The sequence below is a fragment of the Betta splendens genome, chromosome 9 (genome assembly GCF_900634795.4).
Source record: "Betta splendens chromosome 9, fBetSpl5.4, whole genome shotgun sequence".
Taxonomy (NCBI): Eukaryota; Metazoa; Chordata; class Actinopteri; order Anabantiformes; family Osphronemidae; genus Betta; species Betta splendens.
In genome coordinates this window covers 4,353,613-4,381,287 of record NC_040889.2, presented here as the reverse complement: position 1 = coordinate 4,381,287, position 27,675 = coordinate 4,353,613, and the positions used below count along the sequence as shown (strand labels likewise).

General features: G+C 48.4%; 2 protein-coding genes across 4 annotated transcripts in view; one reads left to right on the top strand and one right to left on the bottom strand.

Annotated features, from left to right (window-relative positions):
* Positions 1-25,731, top strand: part of LOC114861322 (synapsin-3-like) — a 44,279-nt gene extending 18,548 nt beyond the window's left edge. For all 3 annotated transcript variants that reach the window (XM_029160406.3, XM_029160407.3, XM_029160408.3), the window contains 10 exons: positions 38-194; positions 450-539; positions 18,437-18,499; positions 19,679-19,821; positions 19,900-19,974; positions 20,110-20,212; positions 22,137-22,268; positions 22,406-22,424; positions 22,507-22,663; positions 22,807-25,731. In XM_029160406.3, coding sequence (XP_029016239.1) covers positions 38-194; positions 450-539; positions 18,437-18,499; positions 19,679-19,821; positions 19,900-19,974; positions 20,110-20,212; positions 22,137-22,268; positions 22,406-22,424; positions 22,507-22,663; positions 22,807-22,930 — 1,063 coding nt within the window. In that variant the 3' untranslated portion in view covers positions 22,931-25,731. The remainder of the gene's footprint in view (positions 1-37; positions 195-449; positions 540-18,436; positions 18,500-19,678; positions 19,822-19,899; positions 19,975-20,109; positions 20,213-22,136; positions 22,269-22,405; positions 22,425-22,506; positions 22,664-22,806) is intronic.
* On the bottom strand, positions 577-10,476 carry LOC114861386 (metalloproteinase inhibitor 3). The gene is made up of 5 exons (XM_029160526.3): positions 10,071-10,476; positions 5,187-5,269; positions 4,393-4,504; positions 3,294-3,415; positions 577-2,430 (listed from the first exon to the last, which is right to left on the bottom strand). The coding sequence occupies exons 1-5, from the start codon at positions 10,198-10,200 to the stop codon at positions 2,233-2,235; spliced, it is 645 nt and encodes a 214-aa protein (XP_029016359.1). The 5' UTR covers positions 10,201-10,476; the 3' UTR covers positions 577-2,232.
* Positions 25,732-27,675: the final 1,944 nt, after the last annotated feature.

Sequence of the window (27,675 nt, the reverse complement as noted above, 5' to 3'; positions counted from 1 at the left end):
TGACACATGACCAAACCCCATTTCCACCCTGTTGCAGGTCGTTCAAGCCGGACTTTGTCCTGGTCCGGCAGCACGCATACAGCATGCTCCCCGGTGAGGACTTCAGGAATCTTGTGATCGGCCTGCACTTCGGTGGCGTGCCGAGTCTGAACTCGCTCTTCTCCATCTACAACTTCTGCAGCAAGCCTTGGGTGGTAAGCGATCTTCAGTAACTGTCCTCACTCTGCATGAACGCTCACAAAGGTGACAAGAGTCCCTATTAAAGGGGGTTGGAACATCTGTCGGCCTTTGGCCAATAACGCTCACTCTGTGCTTATTATCTAAACTCTGGATGGGAGCAACTTTCCCATCATGGTGTTGTTGTGTGTGCTTGTGATGGAACATGTTTGTACATTATTCTTCCCCTCCACTGCTTAAGCAATGACTATCTGCTTATTTCTGCCCTGCAGTTTTCTCAGATGATTAAGCTCTACCACTCCCTGGGTCCAGAGAAATTCCCCCTGAATGAACAGACTTTCTATCCCAACCACATGCAGATGGTGAGTGCCTAAAAAAATCTCAGGGAACTCTGCGTGGTCTGGTTTTTATTAAATCTTTATTATAAAAATATAAAACACAGAAATTAAGTCAAACATTTCTAGAACCCCTACAAGAAAACAACCCCTTCTCACACTTCGGGGGTCCACGTGCACCCACAGACTGTACACCACTTCCTTTGACTGGATAGTTTCGATCCTTCTTTTAAAGGATCACACTTGACCAAGTATTTCTGTGTTAAGCAGACGGTACATTTCACGCACAATATACACAGAAATAGTGACATAGGCATGCCACAAAGGAAGAACAGCCTTATAAAATAACATCCTTTCCCTGTAAAATGTTTCAGGAAGGAGGAATGGATGTGCATGACTATAAAGGCCTTTAAGGAAATAAACTTAATATTCTTTCTTGTTGGGAAAAGGCTGTCTTTATTGCAGCTTAGTAACTGGATTATGAAGCCAATTGTTCCCAATGGTAAAAAAATAGCTTATTATTCAATATATATTCTAATCTGCTGGTCTGATTCTTAAAAAAATAAATAAATAAACAGAAGGAAGTCACTGCAGTAGCTCTTATACTTATGAAGGAGCTGGTCTTCCTTTGAGGCGAACCTGGGTTTATTTATGGAATGGACTGAAGGTACGGCACTGGGGGAAAAGATATGGCCTCCTTCCCCCTTTCCCCAAATGGGAACAGGTGAAGAAGAATGAATTTATATCCATTTCAAATAGTTAAATACAAAAAAGATTGAATATACAATATCTCAGTGTCGGAAACCTCTATATGGTATATTTCCACTGGGTTGGTGAAGAGTACCAGTCAGGGGGAGACTACGATCAAGCATAAACGTACCATAATATTTAACTTGCAGATGCTGGTCCTTTGTTCTGGACAGGCTGCATTACAACGTCGCTTTAGCCTGTTATATATAAGTATATATATTATCTTTTCTTCTTTTGCTGAGAGAAAACAATTTACTGTGTGTTTCTATCCTACACATAAATAATTGTATTGCAGAGGTTTCAGCTGAGTTGATTTCTGTAGCTTATGTTATTTACAGCAAAAAATGTAAAATCTCGCCAAATCTCGTCTGCGAGAAATTACCTCCCCAAACCCCTCCACCCCTCGTTAGAACCGCTCGGTGCTCAACAGAATGGGTGCTGCTTGCATTGCAACCAGCAGATAACTCACACGACAAAAGACCGTGGGAAGCAGAGCTACTATCATCCATAACGATACAGTGAGGTGGGTCGTCACTTACTTCACATAATATTTTCAAAAAAAGTTTCGTGAAGCCGTAATAAGAAGCGTGATGTTGAGAATCATACCTTGCTCATTGGCACTACAGATACATTGACTGGCTTCTGCTGATTTCTACTTTTGCTGGTTGTACTGTTCAGCATCTTCGTTATTCTCCCTCAGTGCAGAAAAAATAGAGATTGAGATTACATGGTCATTTATATTGAAACTTGAGGGATAAAGGTCTTACGCTTTCTAGTAGAAGTGCTACAAAACAGGCACTGCAATGGAGTTACTTTTTATTTTTCGTGTGTGTGTGTGTGTGTCCCCTTTTAAAGGGTTGGTCATCCCGGGCCACTGAGCTTTAAAAGTCCTGCAAAACTCGAGAATCAGGGAAAAGTAGAGGAGTCAGGGGGATGGCGGTGGGTTCCAGGGAGGCTTGTTTCGGTGGTTTCAGGGTTCAGTGGTGTTGATTGTGGTTTTGTCACGGTGTGTTATTCCCCGGTACCAGCTGCAGTAGCCCTCCTTCTGCTGGATGCAGGCGTAGTGCCGGGACTGGTAGCCGGAGTTGCCGAAGTGGGACAGCATGTCCGTCCAAAGGCACTCGTTCTTGGAGGTCACCAAGCAGGGCAGGTGGTGGCAGGGTTTAATCTGCAGAGGCAGGGGTGAAACGCTCAGGCAAAGAGTCGGAAACTAATTATCACAACCTTCATTTATTAGAGTTTCAGTTTCTGCCCTTTGTGCACGGGCTTTGTGCTGGGATACGTCAAATGCATCCCCATATTTCAACACTTCCTCTGTGATTCAGTTTTTACTGTGGCTCTTGTGTGGCTGCTCCAGATGCTCGCACAAAAAAGCGACTTCATGGGTGAATATGAAGCACGATCTGGCAGCAGCCGGCTCGACGAGGTGCGGAATGGAAACGCTGTGCGTTTTTCCCCGGATCGAGTCAGGAGGTGGATGGGCTCGGATCAATACAATCATCGGCACTTGAGAGGTTTTAAAGATTTACGGAGATTCGATTTCTAAAGCTGAAGTGGTGAAAAGTGCAGGATGTCGGCGCCCGGGGTTTGTAGAGAGTGGCGGCGTTTGTGCCGACCTGTGCTCGCTGCTCCCCACACAACAGGCGCCTGATCGATAGCCTACTGTGGGTGCCACTGGGCCGCTGAACAATGTTTACAGGCGCTGGCTCGTATTGGCAACAAATGCCTCTCTCTGCTAATCCACTTATACTGATAGGGGCTGATGGCGTTAGCAGATGTTCGGAACAATGTTGTACAGTAGGATATTCAGCAGCTGCACGGCGGCCCGTAAAACGAGGGAATGACGACTTGAGCTAATTCCAGAGTTGTTACTTAACAATTCCCCAGCGCTAGTAGTAAAAGTTGTTTTCCCTGTCAGGCAAATATGACGAATAATGGGGGGAAATGGGAATAGACGAAGGATTTCATAATACAAGCTCTAAAAGCCACACGAGTCATTTTTAGTGCAAGTACATTAAAGTGTCAGCTCACCCGGCAGTCGCAGCCCAGCTGATACCGATGGTTGATGCCTTTGCGTTGGGCCAACGAGAGGCGCTCCCACTGCTCGTTGAAATTGCACAGCCCAGTGTAGACCTTGCCGTTGTACACCCGCCCTGGGGATGAAACGAAAGCGAGGCGGTGGGTTCAGGTTCGAGTCTCATCAGCTGAACAAGCCAATGCAAACACATGCGCACTATACGAAGCCAATGATAGCATTCTAACATGTTACACTTTACAAATATTAAACAAACACCCTATATCTAAAATACCCAAAAGTCAGTAGAGTGTGTTTTTAGCCCTGACTCATGACACAAGTGCATTGCGGCTGTGTGCGAGCTCCTGGGAGCACCATGATTTGTCTCCGTCACTGTGCTGTCACCATGGAGGAATTCACCAGTTCACGAACATGTACTTATCGACCCCCCACGGATCTCCCCCATCTCAACCTGCAACCCCACACTGGGATTAGTGGAGTCACTCGCAGGCTTATTACATGGTGCAGAGTGTGTGACACGCTCCTAAAATACTAATCGGGGCCGGCGCACTCCAGGCTTGATCAAAGGCCACTTGGGCTGGCTCTGGTGTGTTTCAATTTTGCATAATGCAGTCCTGGTCATATGCAGGACTTATTATAGAAGCCCTGAGAGCAGCAGCAAGCGATCAGGGATGCTGGGTAAACATAGACATGGCTGCCTGGCAACGCAAACTAGTTCATTTGCACTGTGGCGTATAGTTTCAGTATTTACAGGCTGGGACTCGGCGACAGTTATATATGCCCGGCACCACAGGGTCCAAAGTAAACTGGACCCCTGTTGGAAATAGCGACTTGTAAAAAGGCTCCTGCTGGAAAACACCAGTTGCTTCCTGCTAGATGATAATTACAAGTTGTGCGTGAGAGAAAACTGTTTTCTCCTGTTCCTGGCTTTAGAAGTTGAGTGAAATACAGTGAGCGCAAACCTCCTTTTCCTGCTTAGCACACAGTAGCACATGGTTATAAATAGTTTGTGTCCCATGACTGAGTTGCGTTATGCCTTTAGTTATACAAGTAATGTTAATGGACAAACTAGACAAACTAAGACCACGGACTTACCTGTGATCAGGTACTGATACTTGTTGATGTCAAACCGGACGCCACACAGACTGTCAGAGGCGCTTGTGTAAATGTGCTGCACGTGCTGGACCTTGTCAAATCCTCTGTACATCTGTAAGAAATAAGATTCGAAAATGAAATCACAACTCCTGTTTGAGCTAAAAATGTATTTTCAAGAAACTGCAAACGAAACAACGTTCCTCGAGGAGCGCCTCAGAGGGAGAAGGAGCATTAGGCTTGGCCCATAACTAAGTCACAGGTAACATGATTACTTCCTGTAATGTGCTTCTACTTTGAAGCCGCCTTGGCAAGGTCAGTGCTCCAACAGAGCACCTCCGCTCTGATACGTGACCTAAGCCGGCGTTTGCCCGGAGCACTGTCGGGCTTTCTTCAGTTTATTTGTGTGGGAACAACAGGAAATCCCTGTTTAGACGCGTCACTCCCAGAGAAGCGGAACATGCCGTTACTGAGGCCCGAAGCTGTGGAGGTTGGGGAAAGTCACAAACATTCAGTCTCGCAAGGTTTGTCGTCCTGTAAGGAAAGTCCCCCGCCCGGAAGATAATTGCACCGACGCGGTGCATGATTCTGTTAAAATGTTCGAGGAGGTTCGCTTGAGCTCTAATGCTTGTAAGCCTGCTAATCCTCTGGCCTGGCTCCTATCTGAACAGCCGGCTGATGTCAGCATCTGTCGGAAATATGCAGTGTTATGTAAGAAAACAGAGGGGGGCGGTGCGTGGCGGCAAAGAGCGGGCACATTCTTGTGTCTAGAAGACTAAAAGGATTGACATGCTCACCTTCATTTGCTTGACCGTGTAGCGCAGCGTTCCAAAGGGTCCATCTCTCAGGAGCTTCTTGCCCACCACTTTGGCGCGGATCACTGAGAGAGAGAGAGAGCCAGGATTCGGTCAGACACTTTGGAAATCGTCCGTCACAGTCTTTCAACATGCACCTCTGAGCTCTCCTCTCCAGGCCATCGAACCGGCACGAGGCACTGGTCGACCCCCTGATAAACACCGGGGGTTAATCCATTTATCTAATTTTCTGCGGCAAAAGAGGCTTTGTTCCCAAGGTTCCATTTTAAATGATGATGATTTTGGCACAAGCAGATTCATATAAAATGTGCAGTATATAGTCATCCTTTTAAGTTGGGATAACTGCCTCAGACAGATCCTATCGGCGAGCAGGACCCCTATGTCAACGTTGGCAAAGGTGACTTTGATTCGTTTGCTTTCACTCATACTGGAGTATGGAGGGGCTTATTGTGGAAGGCCTGGAACGGGAAGCATGCGTGATAATTTGAGTCCTGCGGGCCCTGCATAAGCGGTCGGTCCTCTTGTGAAGTAAGGTTCACCTGCCTGTGCCCGACCAGCCACAGACACAACTAACACTGGCCATGTTTGTTATCTTCTCCCTGTGGAATTTTCTACCCACATTCTTCGGGGGCTAACATTCCCCAGAAGAAGGGGAGGGGGTAGCCTTTCATCCTTTGTGACCGGATCAAGCACAAAAGGCGTAAAGCATCTTCTGTTAGGACTGTAGAAAGGTCAAACAGGAAGCGGTTACTTTACAGCATGGCCTCCCAAAAACTGAAAGGTCACACATAACCTGTGGCAGAACAGTTGGTCTATTTTCAAGTTGAAGCTAATAGGGCTATTACCTCATGGACATTTGATAAATGTACCCAAATATGCCTGACAGATGTTTCCAGGGGGGAAGTGGGGCACAATCAGAAAGGAATGTGAATATAACAGGACACCTAATTACACTTATGTTTTTTTAAGGAGAAACCTCGTTTCCTACTCTGCTCTGACCTCGGCACTAACCCCTCAGGATAAACAAATGTGCGTGTTGGGAAAGTCAACTGACTGAGCCGCAGTACGTCCAGATAGGTCTCCTCTTGTTGGACGGCGGCCACTAATTGGCCAGCGAGGGTGCCGTCCCGCAGAGGAATTCTTGAAGGGCCTTAGCTGCTCCGGAGACAGAGCAGCCATGTCATTCCCCTGTGACAACCCCTTGACTTCATCCCCATCCTGAATTCAGACTTGCAAGTGTTTAACCCAGTTTCACGCGGCAACCTCAATTTCGACATAAGTACCAATATTCAACAACACTTGAAACACATCACAGATCCATCCAGATATTTGAGCTGAAAACTTAAAACTACAATATGCAATGCTTAGTCGAGGTGTGAGTTATCAGCTCTGCTCCGGCCTTTTTTTTTAATCTTGTGAAAATACAACCCATCATAGCACACAGGCAGAATTAACTGGCCCTCTGTGATTACTTACAGCAGAAGGCCAGGTCTCAGCCAGACACCTTTAAAGGAAACATCTCTGGCAGGTGATATGTTTTGTAGTATATTTCCACTGATATGCAGGTTATTAACACTTGTGGGGTCAGTTCACCTATTTTAAAGTCTAGTTAATATTGTCAGGGCTGTAATTTGAGCCGCATGGTCCCTCACACTTCACTGAACATGACGAATTGCAGGCTGGTGCCGTGACGCACCAGGATTCATCTTCTGCAGAGGATCTGACGTATATTCGCAAGAGTGGGAGGCTTTTGATGATAAGAGAGGTAACCAGAGTCTGACAAAAAGAAGAAAAAAAGAGAAGTGAATCCTTTTCCACTAAATATCTCTGGGCTAAAGCAGGGGATTACACAAGACAGAACGCAACTGCCAAATCTTAAGGTGAGCGTGTAATTTAGTTAAACATCGACTACGGCCTACGTACAACGTGGCAAGCTGCAGGCACGACGAGAACAGGACTACTCATCAAAGGGGGGGGACGGCGATGTTCGCATGCTGAGAGTGGTCCAAGTTCGAGGAGGCGAGTGGGAGGAAGAGGAATTCTCAGGACGACACACTTACCACACTCAAAAATAAACACGGACACCCAATCCCTGCCCCCGGAGCCCCGTGCGTGTGATGGAAAAACGATGGAACATCAAGCCCGCCACGGCCGCTTAGCCGGGGCCCACTCCATCACTACCTCCAAGTCTGTGGCGTCCGCTTGGGTCACGTGTGGCCGTGTTAGCATCAATAGGGTGAGGCATGGGAACGTTCAGGCAACCAGTCATTAACATTCAAGTCCTGCCAGCTGACCTCAAAAAATGCTGCTTGTCACAGTTTAAATTGGCGCTTTAGTCGACTTTGACCAAAGTGTTTAAAATAAGTTGCTTCCCTGTAAACTCTGCTTTGGAAACAAGAGTCACAGCCAACAAGGGGAAGCTCAAATCTCCCTTCGTGCCTTTATTGCTCATGTAAATTACATCAAGCAATTGATAACTAGCTAGAGGTGGTTAAATCATTGCTTTGTGGCTCGTGAGTCACCGCGTTTTCATGAGTGTGTGCTGGGCAGTTGTCCACCGCCCGACCCCCCCCTTGTGCTGGCCTCCTGCTCAGAACTGGGCACAGGCGGGAGATTTGATACCCCCCCTCCACCCCGGCTCAGGGGATCATCCTTGCAAGCTCGCGTGGAATCCAGAAACTTTAAAATGCAACCGTATGTTAACGAACTTTTAGGAAGTCTGCAGGTAACAGCATAACAAGAGTCAGGCTTCGCTAAAGTTATAATGTGCCGCCTGTCGACCTGCAGATAAACTGTCGAGGGACAACTGATTACATTAAGAGGATGTGTTGGTATGAGGAGCGTGAGAGGCCATGTGTCCCTCTAAACACAGCCATCAGCCTGGTCCTCTGTCCCAAACTGGGGAATAAACACACTTGAAGTGACTTGGTTCATGGTTTACTCCCCCCTGTCGTACTGAGCACTGGTAAATCAGCCCCGTTATGGGGCAATGTTGAATCTCAGGGTCAAAGTTCACTGCCAGGAATATAATCTGTCTTTTAGAGGACTTTGGGAAAACAAGTGTACCCTCAGTATGAGCTGCTTTGACTCAAATGCAAATAGGTCTACGAACCAGTGCAGAGCTATGCAGACCTGGTAGGCACCCAGGTCTCTGAAACATACCACCATCGTAATGAAAGGAAAGGCCAACAGTGCACCTTCACTTGAATATTTCATGTCCTATTTGCCAAAGACAGAGTGACAGGCTCCAACAGTCCAATTTCCAACCCCTTTAACCTAATTATGATTCATTCAGCGCAGTGCCTGTGAGTGATTACGAGCCGGGGCCAAGAAAACAAGAGTGAAACCCTTTGAACTTGACTACGGGTCTTAAATTGGTGGAGCATCGACTCTGTCGTCTTTGATGTAGACGGTGAGAATTACAGGGCTTCTCCCCTGCTGCATTAGTTGGAATCTGTGTGTTTATGTTTCAGGACTGGGGACACGAGCAGAAGAGCAACGTAATAGTGATAGAAGCGAAGATTAAATTATTCGGAAGGTTTTTAGACCCCTTATTCGTGACACGCCATAATCTGGCTCAATGACCAATTTGCTCTAAATTGGCTCTAGATTCAAAAACATGCTCCTTGCCGCTAACGGGGACAGCAAGCAATCAAAGCCCACCTCCAGCTAAGCCGGGACCTTGGAAATGGAATTCATGTGGCTTACGAGTGATCGCGGCTCCCATTGAAGTCGGTCCCAGATTCTACACTGGCAAGCCTCAGCGGGAGCCAACACCACAAATATCCGAAGATCCCAACAACCGCGGGTGTTTGTCCCCACAGCGTTTTGATTGGGTCCAACCAGGCCACTTGGCGGCAGGCGCACTTAGAGGTCTGCTGGTCGAGGGGGTTACTGGGAGGCGGCGGCAGCAAGTGGCCATTTTAGGAGCTACGTCTGAACCTGTTCCACTTCTTTAGGAACTCTAAGGAGTTATAAGCATCTCTGAGGACAACTGAAGGATGTGACTTCAACATTCCGCCCACATCCTTCAAATCAGGTCAAATAAGCCGCCCTTGCACCTTCCCAGGTGGCAAAGCCCACCAGCAGCGCAGCATCTCAGTGTGTCATCAGCGTGGGCAGCTGTAGGACTAGGACTTCCTTTGTAGCGTGATGTTTGACTCTAGGCAAGAGGGGACACATGGCCTACGAACCGCACGGCTGCTTTGTGTGAGTTTAGACAGTTGTGTGATTATTTGCTTTACGGAGCCACATAGTGGTTCCACGTTTGAGCCAAATGATGCTGCAGCAGATGATCGGCTTTTCCCAAAGAGTCTCAATAAGCTGCAGCATTTTCAAACATACAACTCTGGAGTCAGCATCTCACGCACACACACACACACACATTATTATTTTACACACACACATTATTTTAGAGCGTGAGGGAAACCAGACTATTTACAACTCAAAAAGCATCAAAAGTAAAATTCTGATTTGCAACTTCTCTGAACAGGGTGAACACAAAGTTAGCTGAAGTGCTGCGTCAATGAGTCATTTTGGGAATTAAAACAATAAAACCCCTGACTCGGTGTCACATCCAGCGCTAAAATGCCTTACATAATAAAAGTAGTCTCCTTATCTAACCAAATACGAAACGGTTCCATTTGCATATGAATTATACACAACTTGCTGGAGGGAACAATGCTTCATTCTCGTAGTCCGTTAAATACGCACGCGGCGATGGTTCCGGTGCCAGCGTGAACGTGGTCTCCCCGTCTGACTGACAGGCAGCACTCGGGTCCCAACATCTGTTCTCGACACATGCGTTTACGTGGACATAAAAAAAAAACAAACTCTCGCCCGCTGAAGCGGCGATCCGCTACTCACCTATTTCGGAGTTGCAGAACGCGTCCTGCGGGTGCGTCAGCGCGCACGAGCAGCCCTCCGTCAGCTGGAAGACGTGCAGGCTGCTGAGGAGCAACAGCAGGCTGATCAGGCGCTGGTACAACGGCTGCATCGCTCCAAAACTTTCTCACTCCTCTCCGCTGCGGGTGGAACAAACTGTGGAGTCTCTCCCCCCCCCCAAGTGGATCCGCTGCGTTCACGGCGCGCTGGCTGCAGTCGTAGTAGCGGTACTGTAGTAATAGCTGTCGCGTTGGTCGGCTGCGCGCGTGACGTCCGAGGTTCGGCTCTGCTCTGCCTGCTGTCGCTGCTGCCTCTCGCCTCCGCTTCCGAGCTGCCCCTGATCCCGGACAGGCGCACAGTTGTACATATAGACGCGCCGGAGCGGCGTTCACGCCCCTCTCCACCTCTGCAGACCGTGGCGCGCGGCAGCCAATGAGCGCACTTGTGTTCAGAATAATAGACAGGCAACTTTCCTGGCTCGCTTTTCAGATTTCCTGAAAAAAAACATGATGGCTATAATGAAGATGAACTACTCGGGTTTCTCTTATTTCTTTATGGTGAGAGAAGCCGGTTATTATAAGAATAACATGAATTATAAATTAATAAAATATTTGCTCCCCTCTCTTCGCCCCAGTGACCAGTCATCATGAAAACAAATGTTAAGTCACTACTCCATTATAAAGGCCTAAATGACAAATGAGTCATACAGAAATGTTTTGTGTTAAACTCAGAACAGAATGACTGTAAACAAACTACTACGAAAGATTAGTTGCTTTGTTCCTGGGCTCCCATGAGTCTCACTTAGTCACTGTGCTCACTGCACGCCCCCTAACGCCTTCTTAATTACTAATACTAATAGCCAGATTCCTCCAGCCTACAGCTGATGACTGTACACTTAAAAAATAAAAAACAATGTCTGTAGTTTCATGACTATTTAGTATGTCTCTAAGTAAATTTTGAAGGTTTTAAACTAGTTAATTATCAGATCACTAAGCCATTGTGCTGGTGGGTTAGACTTTGGCCGGTTCACCCACCTTTCCTCTCCTTCCTGACTCGGTTTGAGCCTCCTGGGTCGAGCCGCAGCAGCTTATCTGTAGAGGCTGAGAGCTATGTTAAGAGTCGCTGCCGCTCTCGGTTATATAACTAAGCCAGAAATAATCGGGTTGGGGAACTCTGACCCTCAATGGGCCTTCATTAACAGTTACCTCCGTTGGATAAGCGGCCACGTTCCGTTTGCCTTTTATGCTTGTGCCTTCGGGTTTATTCCTTCAAAGTCCTAACAGCAGGAATTTGTAACTGCCTTTCTGAAACTCTAATACTAAGACAACTTCACCAGCGGATGATGCCAACAGAAACAGACATGACAGGAAACACATCAGCTGCTTTTTCTGTAGTTAACGATTAAAAAAATGACCGGTAACAGCCCCGGAGCTAAAGTCTGAACCAACAGTTCTTGGTTAGACAGTGGACTGGAATGCATAACAGGTGGATTAGCACTTTGTGCAGTATAAAGAGAAGGTGAAGTCTGACTCACAGGAAGTCGCAGCTGAGGCAGGGGAACGGCGTGATTGACCCGGGCCATGTTAAATATGCAACTTAAATATGTAAAGGAGCCCCACGTTCCTAATATGTGTCAAATAAATAGGCATTTCAATAAGGAAAAAACCTAACAAGGTCGATGAAGCTGTTCTCTTCTCACAGGCCGCTTGGCTCTATTTTAACTTTAAAGTCTGCTTGGGACAAGATGAAACGGAGCGTCTCCAGAATATTCTGCTTAAGTGTGTCTCTCGCAGCTTGTCACTGCAACTTGATTCAAACAACAACTCCGAGGCCCCTCTGGAAACCATGCCACCGAAATAGGCCAACATACTATTTTTTTTATTTGAAAAAGTCCAATTATAGAAAAAAAGAGGAGGGGGGGGGGCTGTTTTGGGGCTGGTCGGTCGCAGGGGGGATCGGACAACAGCATTGTGTGGCCGAGGCCTTTGCGGCCAGCGGGTTTCTGGGCCGACAAAAGAGAGCGGAGCGGTGACTCAGAGGAAATACCTTTCATCCAAATGACGGGCTGAAGGGACACAGGAAGAGAGTGAAAAGATAGCACAGCCGGGAGCGACGGTCGCCGAGGGAGAGCGTCCAAGCCCTGACTCACTCGGGCCCTGTTGCACAGCCCACATGCACTACTAGTTACAGTAAGTGGGACAGGCGGGATGACCCCCTGCTCCTCCGCTCCGTGCTGGGAGGAGGCGGTGAATGGATGCTTCTGAGCTGAGCAGGATTTGGGGGCTTGTAGTTTGTTGTTGGGTCTCCTCCCAGCGTCTTGGGCGGTAAAGCCGACAGAATAGGAAACACCTGTAGTCAAGTCCGGCTGATTAACGATGAGCTGATGGTGCTATTTAATGCATTTAATGGGAATGAAAGTGTAGAAAGACATCAGCTTTATCCTGCTGGGATACTGGGCCAGTGAGCGCTGATGAAAGTCCCACTGACCCGAGGCGCTGTTATTGTTGGACCCGCTGCCTGGAGACACGTCCAGGAAAAAGATGGATGCGAACCTAAAGTTCATATCTGTCAGTGCGGCATTTATTCCCGCTGCCTTTAGGGCCAGCCGAGGCTTTCTCTCACCATTTGGGATACTTCAGCAGAAGCTCACCGCGGTCTCTCCAACTCCAGCTTGTCTGTCATCCGACGTAGAGTTAAGATATCGGCGAAAGAAACGCAAACACGCGCTTGACCCGTCACAATGGGACCCCCTCCCTCTCTGCAATAAAATATGATGGATGGTCAGTAACTTCCCAGTCAGACGCGCCATGTACAACCGCAGCGCTCGCCGCTCAGCGTCTGTACATATTTGGTGTCCGCGTGGTCGGGAAACCTCGTGGAATGACTACGTTGTATTACAGCGTGAGACAACCACAAGCACGGGCACATGACAGCATGGAAATATCTGCGAGGAATTCCTCAAAGCTGAGGGAAGGCCTAAACCGGGGTTGCTGCTGAGCGCAGCAGAGGATGGCGGTTCCCGTCCGCTCCATCGTGGCCACAATCGGTGGCCTTTCTATGAACAATGAACTCAAAGATGAAAATAATGTGACTTGTTCCACCCACGATATCAGATGAGATCAGTGTGGAAAGTTTTGTGTTTCAATCAACAGGTTACGACTTTAAAGTTTTGATGACAACATTAAACCCAGAAATGTGGAAAAGTGTCACATAAGACCCCCCCCCCCCCTCACAAAACCCTTAAACGCTGGGTATCAGATTTAGCTAACGCGCTGATGAATGGGTCCCTCAGCTGCCATTTACAAGCACCCCCTAGTACTGTAGTGTGCCCTATGAACTGCATCAAACGCAGGTCATCTGGAAGAAATCAATATTTAGTGTCTTCCTCACAGTAAAACCCCTGTTTTCCTGTGTGTGTGGGAAGAGAAGGGAGTGAAGTTGATTTAGAGCGTAAGGTCGAGTGAATCACCAGCAGGGTCGGGTCTGTAGGATGATGATGATGTCACTGACTCGCAGGGCGGAGGGTCTCGGGCAGCTTTAAATTTAGAGAATGACGCCCCCCCCCCGCCTTTAGCATATACTAGAAGATCATTCCAAAGCCATTTCGGAGCTACTGGAATTAGTCACGTGACCTGACCTTTGCTCGGAGAGGAGCTGGTTCTGATTTGGTCTCTGTGGGAGGTGAATGATATCAGGGAATGACTGTTACCGTTTGAAGCTTAAACCCATTAGCAACGGGGGAGCGTGACAGGCCCCGGAGTTGTACCGTAGTGCTGTGGTCCAGGCCTGTAGCAGCTGCAACAGTAACTCCTTTGCACCATTAAGGAGCTCGATCAAACAAAGCCAGCAGCTACAGTAACACATGAAGCACAGAGCGAAGCGTTTCAAGGCTAATGAGCCATAGGTACAGTAACATGGAAACATAAAAATGATGATGATGGTCTTATTAACTATATAGGCATCTATTTTGGGACGATGGCTTCCATCCTTCTATCAATAGGTGCATCTCATCATCATCCATTTATGTTTGTTCTGAGTGATGATGAAGTATTTCAGAGACCCCTTCCCTGTGGGCTCAGACCAGAGGGCGTGGGTTATGTTAAGTGGTGCTGGTCATGATTTGCTTTACCAACCACAGCAGGATGCGACTCGTCCCACGTTTATTTTTACGGCTGGAATCCCCCGTATCCCCCCGCCTCCGCACCCGCCCCCACACCCGCCCGTTAACCAGACAAGAGACTCCACATAAACATTTATGAAAAGCATGAAAGCTCACTCCGCGTTACGCATGTATTTTTCTTGCAGTGGAGGAATTCATAATGTTGTTGTTTGATTGGCTTAAACTCTCAGAGGTGCAGCGGGGATCCCTCAAACACTCCACTCCACTAAGACTTCTAAAACTCTATCAAATCTGTTACTTGTAACCACATCGGCATTTTCCAGTGGAGGGTTTGAACCTGAGGGTAGGATATCTCCTATAAGATTATTACAAGTGGAAGGAAACAACCAAAACCACTACAGCTGACCTTCTGACCTATGTCCCCTGAACGCCTCACGTGCCCATTGCTAAGCCAGGAAGCTGTGGATATTGATGTTATAACTTTGATCCTGCTGTTCCCCAGAAGCCCGCTTTTGCTTCCCCTGCTGTCAAAAAAGTTGCTGACTCAACCCGTCTCGTCTTCTGCCTCACTTTACAGCGCACAGTACAGCCCTTTATCACCAGTGCCACCAGGACACACTCGGAAACTGCAAATCGATCCACCGCGTCAGCTTCGCCATCCTCTATTCCACGATGAATAAAGTCCAAAGCTGCACGCAGCCACCTCATTCCTGCCTTTTTCCGAGACCTAATACGGCACAGAGCCGCGGAAAGTGGGAAAGGAACCGCTTTTCCTCTAAGACTGGGAAGAATGTGCCACATCCTTGATGGTTTTTGCAGGATTGACTGGCCTGAGACCAGTCTGGCAGGACTGTAGGTTAGTGCATTGATTGGCTCATAACAAGGCCCAAGAAGCTGCTCCTCAGAACAGTCTGTGTTTATTTAAAATGACTGGACTGGAAGTAGTGAGCGTGTTCTCTTATTAAGTCACATCTGCACTATTCATCACCTGAGATCACACCAGCTCAGATTATTGAATATTCCTTATTATGTCCTCCACCACTTGCTCCCAACACTCTGGGATGACAAAGCAGGCGGCTCCAGCACCACACGGTCTCTGTCACGTCTCCATTAGCATCTCAGTGCTGTCAGCAGGCGTCCGCCCCGGAAACGTCCATCCACAGGAGTGCGTTGTCTTTCCCAGACAGATGTTTCCCTCATGGAAACACACCAGTCCGCAACCTGATGGAAGCCAGATGAGCGGGAGAATTCCACGGCAATAATTACCGCGCTCCAGACAGCTTCCAGTGAATCCACCGTAACACAGGTATACCGGTAATTTAGTCAGGCTCTAACCCGGGTTACGAAGGCGACCTGTAAACATCCATTATGGGGCAGATCCAGGAACTGCTGCGTGTGTCACGCTTGGTTTTGGAGCATGTGCAGTTACTTTTAGAGCTTGTTTGTTTAGTGGGGTTCTCAACATTGTGAGTTCAGACTGATAATACATGATTTACCACGTGTTATGCGTATGTTTATGGGAGGCGGTTGAGCTGAGACTTGTGTACAGACCAGGCCAAAAACAACCCTGACCAAACTTTGGCTGTTTCCCTGTTTAGGCTAAAGTCTGACCCACGTGTCTGAGCCCTACCTGAGCCCGAGGCTTCCTTTTCTGTCCGTACCCTCCTCGAACCTCTAGGCTGCACCACAACAGGGTTTGATGTGGGCAACGCGCGCCTTGGGTGCCGCTGCGGTTGGAGTCTTGAAAAGCGCTGCGGCTCCGGGGGTCTCCCGCTCCCACCGTCTGCACAAGCCGTCTCGCCCCACGTCTTCCCCTTGATGTGGCGCGTTGGAGTGGCCTTAATGAAAAAACGAGGGGATCATAAATGCAGGATGGATGCGCCATGTGCCTCCGGAGACAGAGCTCTGACTTCCTGTGCTGCCCCTGTGTGTTTGTTAGTTGGAATGTCACATGGAGGTGTTTTAAATCTTAGACAAGCACTGACCTGAGGGACGGTCGGGGGACGGGCTTCCCTGAAGCATTCTCGTTAGGTACCGGCCGTCTGGCACGTTTACTGTAAATGAATGGAGCCTGTGTGTTGTGAAATAAAACCTAGACCGATGAAATCACCCACCATGTAATTAGCTTTTTTTAGCATGTGACCTCCTAATGTCTTTCCCAAACGGGATGCCTTTCGCAGATTTCTGCTGAGTGGCCTTCGGGGGAACTGATGTGAAGCATCGCGGGGCCACATCAGAGGGATCGCAGGCGCTAATGGCCACCGAGGCTCGTGCATGTACGGTGGACGGAAACTTGGATTTGTCGAACAGTCTTGTAAAGACCGTCGGTGGATCTGCCTGTAGAGAGAGCCCACATTCACTGCATTAACAGTGACGATTCTCTGTGTCGTTAGCTTAGCATCTTGCCTTCTTTAACCATCCCAAATGTTCCACGAAGACAGCTGAGTGCCAGCAGCCTGGGCACAGACGTGTCCTAGTTAATGATATCCAGGTGTCATACACGAGGTAGAAGGGGCCTCTCTCTCAGGGGTGTTTGAGGTGGCGGCTGTCTACTGTACTGTGCCTTTACAGGACCTTTAGACAGGTTTATAGGAGCAACATGTGCCAGTGAGTGGCAATTAAAGCTCCTTATAGTTTTTTTGGGTGGCCCAAAAAAGTGTGAATTATGCAAACGCTCTCAAAGATGTTGATGTTGAGCTTGCGAGGTGTTTTTCAGTGAGCACACGTTTCCAATCTGAATCTTCTGTTTCTACCAGGGGCAGAGGATGTAGCCCTCCCCTCCCCCATCCCTCAACCCCCCGCCCCCCACGTGTTCACCCTCTGCCGTCATTCCCATGCCGATGAGAACGGCTGGAAGGAACGCGTCCAGACAGAGTGGGTGGCTGCTGCGGCCTCTTCCACCCAAAACACTCTCTCCAGGGGTGTGTGTGTGTGTGTGTGTGTGTGTGTGTGTGTGTGTGTGTGTGTGTGTGTGTGTGTGTGTGTGTGTGTGTGTGTGTGTGTGTGTGTGTGTGTGTGTGTGTGCCGGCCTCCTCCCAGACACTTGCTAAACCTCAGGCATCTTATTAACCAGTGCACGACAAACAAAGGTACCTTTCTCTCACACACACACACACACAGACATTTTGAATGGCTGACCGGCATCGGACGCAACTTCTGGGAACATCTTAGACCAGCTATGAGACAGTAAGAGAGTGTTTTGGTCAAATACTAGACTTTATTACTGTTTCTGATCTAAATGTTGGTTCATTAAGGCAGCACAGCTACAAGATCTTCGGATTTAATCTTTAAACTCTTCCTTTATTCCAATCTAAGACGCTGAAGGAGTGAAAGCTTCTATTATAGTACAGCACATTTACCACTTTCTTCATAATGACGTCATACATGACTTCATTTGACATCAGAGTCCAAAGTAAACCCACCGATACATCGCCGCCGCTCCTCTGTAGCCCGGCTCTCCCGCTAATGGAGGCAATTAGAGGACGCTTTATCTTGGCAGCGCATTCGGCCCAGCCCGTTCTATCGGAACCTGTCAGCAGCGATGACGTCCGCGCCCTCTGGCTGCTCCGCGTCTGCTCCATCTTAGGCGTCGCCGCGGACCCTCAGCCCCCCCGGCTTACGCTTCTGCACATGGCTCAACCTGAACATCATCCGTCCCAGTGGTGACCTAATCGTCAAACCTAAGCTTGTTTTATTGCAAACGTCCATGCAAGATTTGCTTGATGATTGCTGCATGGGCAATGCAGTAACTGTGAACAACCTTTAACAAATTACTGCTAAAGTGCCGCTTTTACATCATAATTACTGTAAATCTGATGTTCGGGGGCCCATTTAATGCCAAATAGTTGCTAAACACAGGAAAAATTCCCTCTTTAATTCATGTCCAGTTTACGAGCATATCAGTGGATTCATTGAGGGACATTCAAACCACAGGGAGGTTTAAAGTAACTCATCGACTAGAAGAAAAAGCACGTTTTGGGCTGGTCGAGTTTCTCTTGCCCATCCCAGAGAGCTGTGGTCACCCACCCAGCTTCCCAGAACCTCTGTCTGTTGTGCAATGAGCCCAACATTGTCCAGACTGCGTCTCACCACGTGGTCTTTACCGTAAGTCTGGACCAGACTTACGTTTATTTGTCCGGAGTACAGTTCTGAATGTTGCATGTTTCTTGGGTTCACACCTGTCAGGGTTCTGTTAATAATCATTAATGTGCGTGGCCTTTGTCCGCAGGTGGCGACTCCCTCCTACCCTGTGGTGGTGAAGATGGGCCACGCTCACGCCGGCATGGGGAAGGTGAGTATGAGGTCCCTGATTTGTAAACCTTACTGTAAACATCCCTCCTCGCTTCTAGATGTAGGCTTTTGAATTCATTTCCCACCGTTGGGATCTCACGGTTCAGACTCCGCGCTCAGATCTGCCTGGAGTCGTGCAAATCAACCGCAATATGAGGGGAAGGAGATCCCAAACCGCAAATCCCCGTATCTTAGTTTGCGCAGAGCCCGTGCCGCCTTTAAGCCCTGCTACGAAGGCCACATCACAAGGTAAAGGATCTCGGCGTTCCTCTGCCTGAGCCCCTTATCTGATCCAAACGCAGAGGAGCACTCAGACGATGAGGCTGATAAGGTCTGGGAACGGTCCATCGCTGGGTTCTTTAGCAGCGCCTCGTTCACCCCGTCCGACCTCACGGAGCTCTGAGAGCAGACAGGGGAAAGTGGGTGGAGGTATCGATTTGACGCAGCAGAAGACCAAAATATACAAACCACTAAATGCATTATCGAGAGCCATAACTGTTGTTACTGTACAGCTCAGGTTTCTTTATTACCTGGATCATGATTAATATTTGGATACTCACACATTAATGAGCCGTAATCCGTTCGGCGTTCACCATTTGACACACATTATTGACTGTAGCAGACGGGAGCTTTCTACATCCCTGTCAAGATCTGTTCCCAGACCAGCCCGTTTTCATCTCAGTCTGGGCACTGACCGGCGTGACACGACTTTTTCCACCGGGCACATGTTTTTACCTCCAGTGTTACACCTTCCCCCGGCTTACGGTCTTACTTTCTGTTTGCATCACTACTGTTTATTTAGTTGGTTGTGAGTCTCCAGCTACAGTACCAGCTTGTTTCTGTGACTCACTTGTTTTATTTGAATTATTACAACGTTCCAGTCGCAGATTCACATCCTGACGCGATGCTTTCAAGCTTTTAATGATATTTTGCTTTTGCTTATTTTCAAGGGGTGAGTCACTCTATTAAAAGCTCATCAGGATTTCTTTGTTCCACCTACTGTAAACAATGAGTTTTTCTCCCACAGAGGATGCATTTGTATGTGAACATGTTCAGTCATAAACACACCGTTAACCAGATTTATGAGGCCTCAACGTGTCACGTGCAGATGTTGACACGTGCATCGTCTGCTTGATGCTCCTCCTCTTTCGATCGCGCCTGACGTCTCTCTCCCCCACAGATTAAGGTGGAGAGCCAGCAGGACCTCCAGGACATCACCAGCGTGGTGGCGCTGGCGGGGACGTACGCCACCACCGAGCCCTACGTCCAGTCCAAGTACGACATCCGCATCCAGAAGATCGGCGGCAACTACAAGGCTTACATGTAAGGACTTCCTGCAGCGACGGCGGCCGGCCCTCGACGAGCGGCCCCGCGTAATCGATGTGCTTTCTCTGTGATCAGGAGGACGTCCATCTCCGGCAACTGGAAGGCCAACACGGGCTCGGCCATGTTGGAGCAGATCGCCATGACGGACAGGTGAGCTGCCCCACTGGTACAGACCCGCTTCCTCTCACTAGTCAGTTTCACCCCAATCGTCCTTCATGATCTTTCCGGAGCTCGTAGTCACAATAAATGAGTGCTTTATCGCTTCCGCATGTCGCTGTGTTCTAGATATCGGCTGTGGGTGGACTCCTGCGCCGCGATGTTTGGTGGCCTAGACATCTGTGCTGTGAAGGCCGTCCATGGAAAAGATGGCAACGACTATATTATCGAGGTCGGTTTGTTTTTTAGAGCGACTCCTGACTTGTGCTTAAGGTTACAGGACATGCTTTGTGCATTTTAACACCGCTTCCTTGCCTCCCGATAACATGTGTCCCATCATGGGAGAGTCATCGGGGAAAGGGGCGCATCCAGACCCGATGGCACGCGGCCGCGTAGACCAAACACAGGCAGCAGAATGAAAAACACGGGCGCGAGCCAGCGGCTGAGTCGAGCTCCACGCTGCTGGTTTATGTGGGCCCCCCACCCCCCCCACTAAAGTTGGTGGGCAAATGGTGCAGCGGTGGAGTTGTGAGTCAGGGAATGACTTGTTTTCTCCCAAAATGGAACCACTATCGTGGTTGGGACATTTGAAACGTGATGACCTCACACTGTGCCTAATCTAACTGCTGACCGAGAGGCAGCAGTGGAAACACCATCCTCTATTTAATCTCATACTATCGCAGGAAGTATGTACCAGCTCCCCAGAGATGCGCGGCCTCGCGGTTGGGCTGTTGGGGAGGAGACACCAGTGATACGGTCCAATCAATCACCGCCAACCTATCCCTGTAGCGTTTAATTAGTCATGATGAAGGGGGACGGGGGGCAAGCTGTCGGTTTGTCATAATGGGAGTCCAGGCAGGAGCCTACAGCCTTGAACAGTAGTTATATTATGGGGCATTCATAGCAGGTCAGCAGAATGGGAATAGTTAGGCACCACTCGCTGTCATATAAATCATACAGAAGGACAGGACTGATCATGACATGTTGACACTTGACAGGAAGTAAGTTGACTTGATTGATTCGTGACACATGACACACAGGAAGCGTGATACAGCTGCAGTGTGGAGATACAGACATGTGAGCTATTTCCAGTAGGTGAAAGGAGAGTTTAAAATACACAAGTCACTCAGCCAGTCTGAAAGCTGGGGCGCTTTTCCACAGCGGAGCGTTCCCATGCCGCGGCGAGCACGCCGCACGTGTCGCGCTCTGTAAACTTTCCCATGCCCAAAGGAACACGGTGCAGCTGAGGCTAAAAAGTACAGAACAACACCTCCGTGTTCCCCAAGCTTGTGGCAGCTCCAGCCCACTGCCACAGTAGATCACCGCGTATCCTAGTAAATCAGCGGGGCGGATCCGGGGGCCCCGCGTGCCGGCCGCGTGCCGTTTGAAGTGGGGGGGGGGGGGTGCTCGACGGTCGCTCTGCTCAGCGCTCATGTGGTAGTGACTCAACTGGCTGAATCTGGGCTGGAGGGAGGACGGCGGGAGACAAGGTTGACCATTTAACACCAGGAGTGGTTAACAGTAACTAAAGGGACTGGACCGAGTTGGGCCTTCATGTTATTATTGGGTGGATCATCCACTGTGCCGCTGGACGCTGGGTACCAGGGCATGAGCACATTCCTGTTGCCTGTGTTTACATCCTGCCGCCGCCCCGTGCACCTCGCCGGCATCTGCGTGGAAGCCACCGGTGCCAGCAGACAGGCGGGCGCTCCTGCGCTGCTGTTTCTCTCCCAGTGGCTCCGCGGCCCAGCAGTGCACGTGTGCGTACGCGTGAGCTCGAGCGGTGGGAAAGTTTTTTTTTTTTTTTTGGTTTGTTTGTTTTTTATTTATTTATTTGTGGGGGCTTCAGGTTAAATTGTATGTGGCCTGCGTCTTTCTATTCACAGACAGACTCACATTTTCGGTTCATTAATGCATCAGGTGGTGAATAGTATTTCAGGGTATTGTTATATAACATTGTCCACACTCACTAACTAATATGTGATCTCTAAAAAGTGACTCCTCACTGCTGGCAACACACCACAAAGTCCATTATTGCTGACATCATTTCACCCCCTGAACGTGTCTCAGCTAAATTTTAGGATGTGAAATACCGCCATCTAGTGGGGAGCCGGTGGTGGTTCAAGCAGTCATCCCTTGCTTTTGTGTGGGCGCAGGTGATGGACAGCTCCATGCCCCTGATCGGTGAGCACGTGGAGGAAGACAAACAGCTGATCACAGAGCTGGTCATCAACAAGATGGCTCAGGTGCTGCTGGGGGTGGCCACACCTCAGCCTTCCTCCGTCAAGGTGGAGGTTCTTTAATATTACACACATTTATTATATAGTCAAGCTATTCTAGTGTACAGTAAATGCTGTGTTGCCATGACTACGCATCAATTTACATCCGATGACTCCGCTTTCCTTCTGTACCCTTCTGTCCACAGACCTCGCAGCCCAGACGAGGTAGGAATCGGTTGTTGCCACAGTAGTAGCGGCCCCACGACAGGATTGTGGTAACGCTCAAGTGTTTGTGTGCGTTCTGCAGGAGGACACCGCTCCGCTTCCGCCTCCCCGTCCCAGTCCGCCCAGGGTTCACCTCAGCGGGCGCGCTCGGCCACCACCTCTCCCAGCCAGGCCTTCCAGCCCGGTCCCATACCGGCCCCTTCTGGCCCCGGGGCTCAGAAACAGTCACCGCAGCTGAAGTAAGTCACGTTAAGCCTCAATTAAGGAAAAACATGGTTACCTCCGGTTCAGGTGTCCCGCTCTTTGCCTCTGACCCTTTGACCTTGTCCTCTACGACCGCTAGCGGGAACCAATGAAACTCACTCTTCTTTGTGCCGCGCAGCAAATCCCAGTCGCTGACCAACACCTTCACAGAGACGTTGCGAGGAAGCCTGACCGACGACGAGGCCAAAGCCGAGACCATCCGCAGCCTCCGGCAGTCCTTCGCCAGCCTCTTCTCAGACTAAACGCCTGCCCCAGAAGCTTCCTCTTCCTGTTAGATCATCAGGTTTGAAAACAAAAGTCAAGTTCAGGAGGCTTCTTCCTCCTCCAACCCTCAGCTCTCCGTCCTAATCTTTACATAGTTCAGTTGATTTAAAGGCTCTTGATGAAGACTGTCCGCTAGAATGTGTCGATTGAAGATGTCATATTATTAAAGCTGATGTGTTTTGCCATTTTTTTTAACGACACAAGGAGAAACTCTCATAATGTCACTGCAGCTGTATCCATGTCTCCGCAATACCCATAATTCTCTGTTTCACTCCATTGTGCTCGTGTTAGAGGACATTTCCAGACGTCGGCCTTTCTAGCAGCAGCCAATAATTATTAGCTCTCACTAATCTGGTTTGTAGTCGTTTTCCCGCGTTCTGTTCCACCAAACAAGTCGACTATCTTTCAACATCCGCTCAGTTATTCTCCATCGTTTTTAATTGGCACACAGCTTCCTGCTGTGCAGTTTAACGGCAATACGTTGTATTGGACACATCCTCACGGGTCACCAGCGATCTTTCGAGTGTCTCGCCAGCAGCAGCAGCAGCATTTCTCAGACATCCGTGTGCTGGAGATAACTATTGGCTCACGTAGCGGCTCCTCTACCTTGGCCAAACATGACCAAAGCACTTAAAAAAAAAAAGAAAACGTTTCTCGCCTCTAACAGCTCACGAAAACAATCACCCAGCGGAGCAGCTTTCGGGCTCGTGATTTCACGTGGCTCCGAGCCGCCGTCTTCCATCACAGCTCAGATCTGCCCCTGCAGTTGTTGTTCTTGTAAATAGCACTATAGTGTTTTCTGTGGGGGGGATTGGTATCATAGTTACTAGGGCTGTGTGTTGAAAGGCCCTGAGGACGTAATATTCCTCTAATGCCGGTTAACGATGATTGGATAACAACACACACATCCAATATATTCATTCCTTTCCATTCGTTCTCTTTGGAACCGCAAGTAAACAAATGTTGTGTGTAAAACCGTGCTATACAATCACACCTTTAATCACCTGCAGTTTACGTTGCTCCTTTTAAAAGATCAGGATCCCACACGACCAAACACGCGTTCCTCCTGTTGGTTTGTACAGTAAGCAGGAACAAATCATGATGACGATGAGGAAGGAGTTAAAGTACTGTACTGTGTTCAGTACACAGACGCTTAAATGGACCTGTTTGTGATTCCAAAGTTTAAGGGATATTATTTAAATGCATGACGCTGTGCTAGGTTTTATACAGTAGTGCCGTGTGTGTGCGTGTGTGTGTAAAGCTGTAGAGTTATTATCATTATACCAGTGATTCATCCACAAAATGAACTGTCCCATTTTTGCAATAATCACTTTCTGTGTTATTTTGTGTTGAATCTATGAAGCTTAGCACTTGAAGGGAAGTTTTTTTTATAGATTTTAGCCTTAGATATTAGTGACTTCTTTTTGTTGACCAGGCCTCAGAATATTAATATAATAATAGTTTACAATATTAATACAATACAGGCTTCTCCTTGACCTTGAAAGTAACCTCACAGCTTAGTAATCTACATTCATTACTTGTAACAGCTAACGTGAAGGAGTCGTTGCACGTTTTCTGCACATTTCTGCTTTTGGAATACAAACGGTACAAACCTCCGAGCCCTTTACACGCAGCGCGTCTCCCACTGCGGTCCTATGCACGCCATCCAGCATCAGGACGTTTGTGCCGTTCGCATTTCGCCCATAACCATCATTTCACAGAGTGAATCCGAGCGAAATTCACCTCAACACTGTAAAAAGGACCAAATCAGCGTCACTAAGCGAGACCCCCGTCGTTCATTTAGGGTGTGATAAGCCATAATCGAACCACCAGGATGCACTAACCCCCTCGTGCCACGCAATAACGGCCGCCAGGACGCACGTTAGCTTCCATTAGCCGTGTCCGTTGGCGTCGAAGAGCGGCCTAGCCTGCGAAATCCAGATTTGGATTCTCAACGGGTCCCCCTGTCGGGACGGAAGGTGGCCTGAGGCTTTACTGATGTCACTCCTGTCTAGTTCTTACCGCACTTCCAGCCGACGCCACACTTCCCGTGTCTTCTGGTGACATTCGATCTCGCTCGAACCGCTTGTCGCTACCTCAGAGTTCAGCAGCGGTAGTGCTGGAGGAGCAGAGCCGGCTCGAGGCACCGGACGGTGTAGTGTCTGTGTCGTCCACTGCAATGCTCCGCGATTCCAGGCTCTCAGGGGTCCCAAAGGTCAGCAGAACATCTTCCACCCGAAACCCGTCGGTGTAACGGATATTACTGTGATGTTCTCACCCATTCCATCCCATGTTTGCTCCCATCCTTTAATTAAAAGACCACGCAATACTCTGCTCTGGGTTTTTGTTCATTGATTTGTTTGCAAATGAGTGGGTTGAGCCCCAGGCTCAGCTCTGGGCGATGTTGAGCAGCCACAGAGACTGGAGCTAACGCTGCAAACGTGGGAGGCCGCTCCTCCGGTCCACTGTGTCGCTTCCTCCCTGCTGAACGGCGGCTGGTGTCGTGCCGTACTTTTAAGTGTATTAATGTTCTGTATATCGGTGTAAGTGTGGCATGAAAACCGACCCCTCTCGTGTGCCTCAGGTGTGTAACATTTTGGTCGTCACGTGATCTTCTATGTCCGGCTGCTTATCTGTGAGACGTGTGATGCATCTCATGTGTTTCTGTAATTTATGAGTGTTAAATTATTCCTTTTTTTGTTTCTTTCTTTCTTTTTCTGTCATTGTGTCTGAAAAAATTCTGAGATTTATGTTATTAAAAGTATCAACTTTTATTACACCCCTGGCTCCTCGTTCCAGTTTGTATGGAGTCGTCCTGCGAGCTGCTCAGGTCGTTTTTTCTCCATTTATGGTCACGGCTCCACGAGAAACAAGAAACAGTTTGATAGAAAATGGAGCGGTGATCCCAGCAATCCCTTCATGTTGGATTTCCACCCCGTTTTATTCCTCTTGGCACGAGGCTCGGTGCGTCTGAGGCCGAATGGCAGCGCGGGGCCGCAGGGAGGGAGACGCCGCCGCGCTCTTTCATCCGCTGCCCGCTCCACGTCGAGCTGTCGAACCAGCTGCCTTTCACCGCGGTTAATGTGGAACACATTCAGACACGAAGATGTCGGCACGCGATTCCTTCTCCAACAAAGCCTTCATCACTCAGGCATTCGCGCCCCAATCGCTCGGCTTCCTTCAAGCTGCTGCCCTTTTTCTTCTGAATCTCAATTGCTGTTGAGCTAATTTCAGCAAATCTTGATTACCAGTTAACTGTGTCAGTAGATAAATTCTCCTTTCAGCTTTTTCCTTTCTAATGATGTCATTAAGGAAAGTCTCACCGAAAAAAAGAGTGATGATAAGTTCAATAAAGTTTTTTGTGAAGACTAAACTTTGACCCTTTGACACCTTAAACCCAAAGCGTCCTCACAGCGCCTCCTGTTTTCACGTCTTGGACATGTGTTGCATTCCAGAGCACTGGCAGCCTGATGCTAATCTTCTGCCAGTCTGATTTCTTGCATTCTTAAGGTGGAATGTCAAATCTCTCCTCTCATCTCGTCTCATCAGGTCCCTGCCTGCCTGCAGCCGACGTGCCAGTTGAGAACAAACATGTTTGTGATGCAGTCGAGCTTTAGAAGTTCACGAGGCCAGTGTCCGAACGTTAATCATTTTACAGTCTCTTGATGTTTTGGGTGAAAGTCAGAGTTGGGGTCATTCTATGAGTAGCCAGTAGAGGGCGTGGTCCCCCTAAGCAAAAACACTTACAGTTCATCACATCCAACCTCACACGAAGTTTATGGTGCTCATTTTAGCATTTTTGCATGTTTATTGTGCGTATTCCTTTTTATTTCAGCAGCAACAAGAAATTGTTTCTTGTTTCTTGTCTGCAAAGTTAGGAAGAATTAAGCAAATAAGTGTTTTGTCTAGTGGCGTTGAAACATTCAAACCTACTCAAGGTTGTTGGTGGTGATCAGATGTAGCTGTAAAGTGGCCGCTTTTGTTTGTAGGTTTTCATAATAAAATTCTAAACGATCATTTTAAAATCCCACACAAGCTTTTGCTGTTGTTTTACAGCCCTGTGCTTCCCTCAGACGACTATGAATCATTGTTAGAGGCTGATGATTCATCTGCTGCAGGTAAACGCACATAAAACTACACAACCCACTGACGAGGAAGTGTTGATTTTTGAACAGCTTCTATATTTAGTCTTCATTCAATTTTATTCAGCTCGCTGTATGTGTGTCAAACCCCGAAGGTCTCTGCCTGTGCGCAAGTATTTGTGTGTGTGTGTGTGTGTGTGTGTGTGTGTGTGTGTGTGTGTGTGTGTGTGTGTGTGTGTGTTGTGTACCTGTGATGCAGTCGCCCGCTCAGAAGGAACCGAACTGCCTACAACACCACACAGCAGCGCCTTGGTCGCCATAGCGAGTGTCCTTAAAACAAGGAAAGGCCTTGGTTGTCATGGCAACTGCAATGCTTCATAACGCACAGGCGAACAGAGGAGTGGAAATCCTCTGCTGCGGCAGCCACGGTTTGACGTGCTGCTACTGTCACGTCGCCATGTTTGGCTGTTTGTGTTGAAAGTGTTGAGAGCTGCAGTGTTTGATTTTTTTTTTGCAACTTGCAATTAATTAACAATCAGAAACGTGAATCTTTTATACAAATAAACCTAAAAAATGTCAGTTCAGTTAGTTTATTTGGATTACCTATAATTCAAATGTCTGGCCTACACTCATATTATTGA

Coding starts and splice junctions, on each gene's coding strand:
- LOC114861386 (XM_029160526.3), bottom strand. CDS start 10,200: ATGCAGCCGTTGTACCAGCGCCTGATCAGCCTGCTGTTGCTCCTCAGC. Junction 4,505..5,186: donor ACACGGTCAAGCAAATGAAG/GTGAGCATGTCA, acceptor TATTTCTTACAG/ATGTACAGAGGATTTGACAA. Junction 2,431..3,293: donor AGCTGGGCTGCGACTGCCGG/GTGAGCTGACAC, acceptor CTGCCTCTGCAG/ATTAAACCCTGCCACCACCT.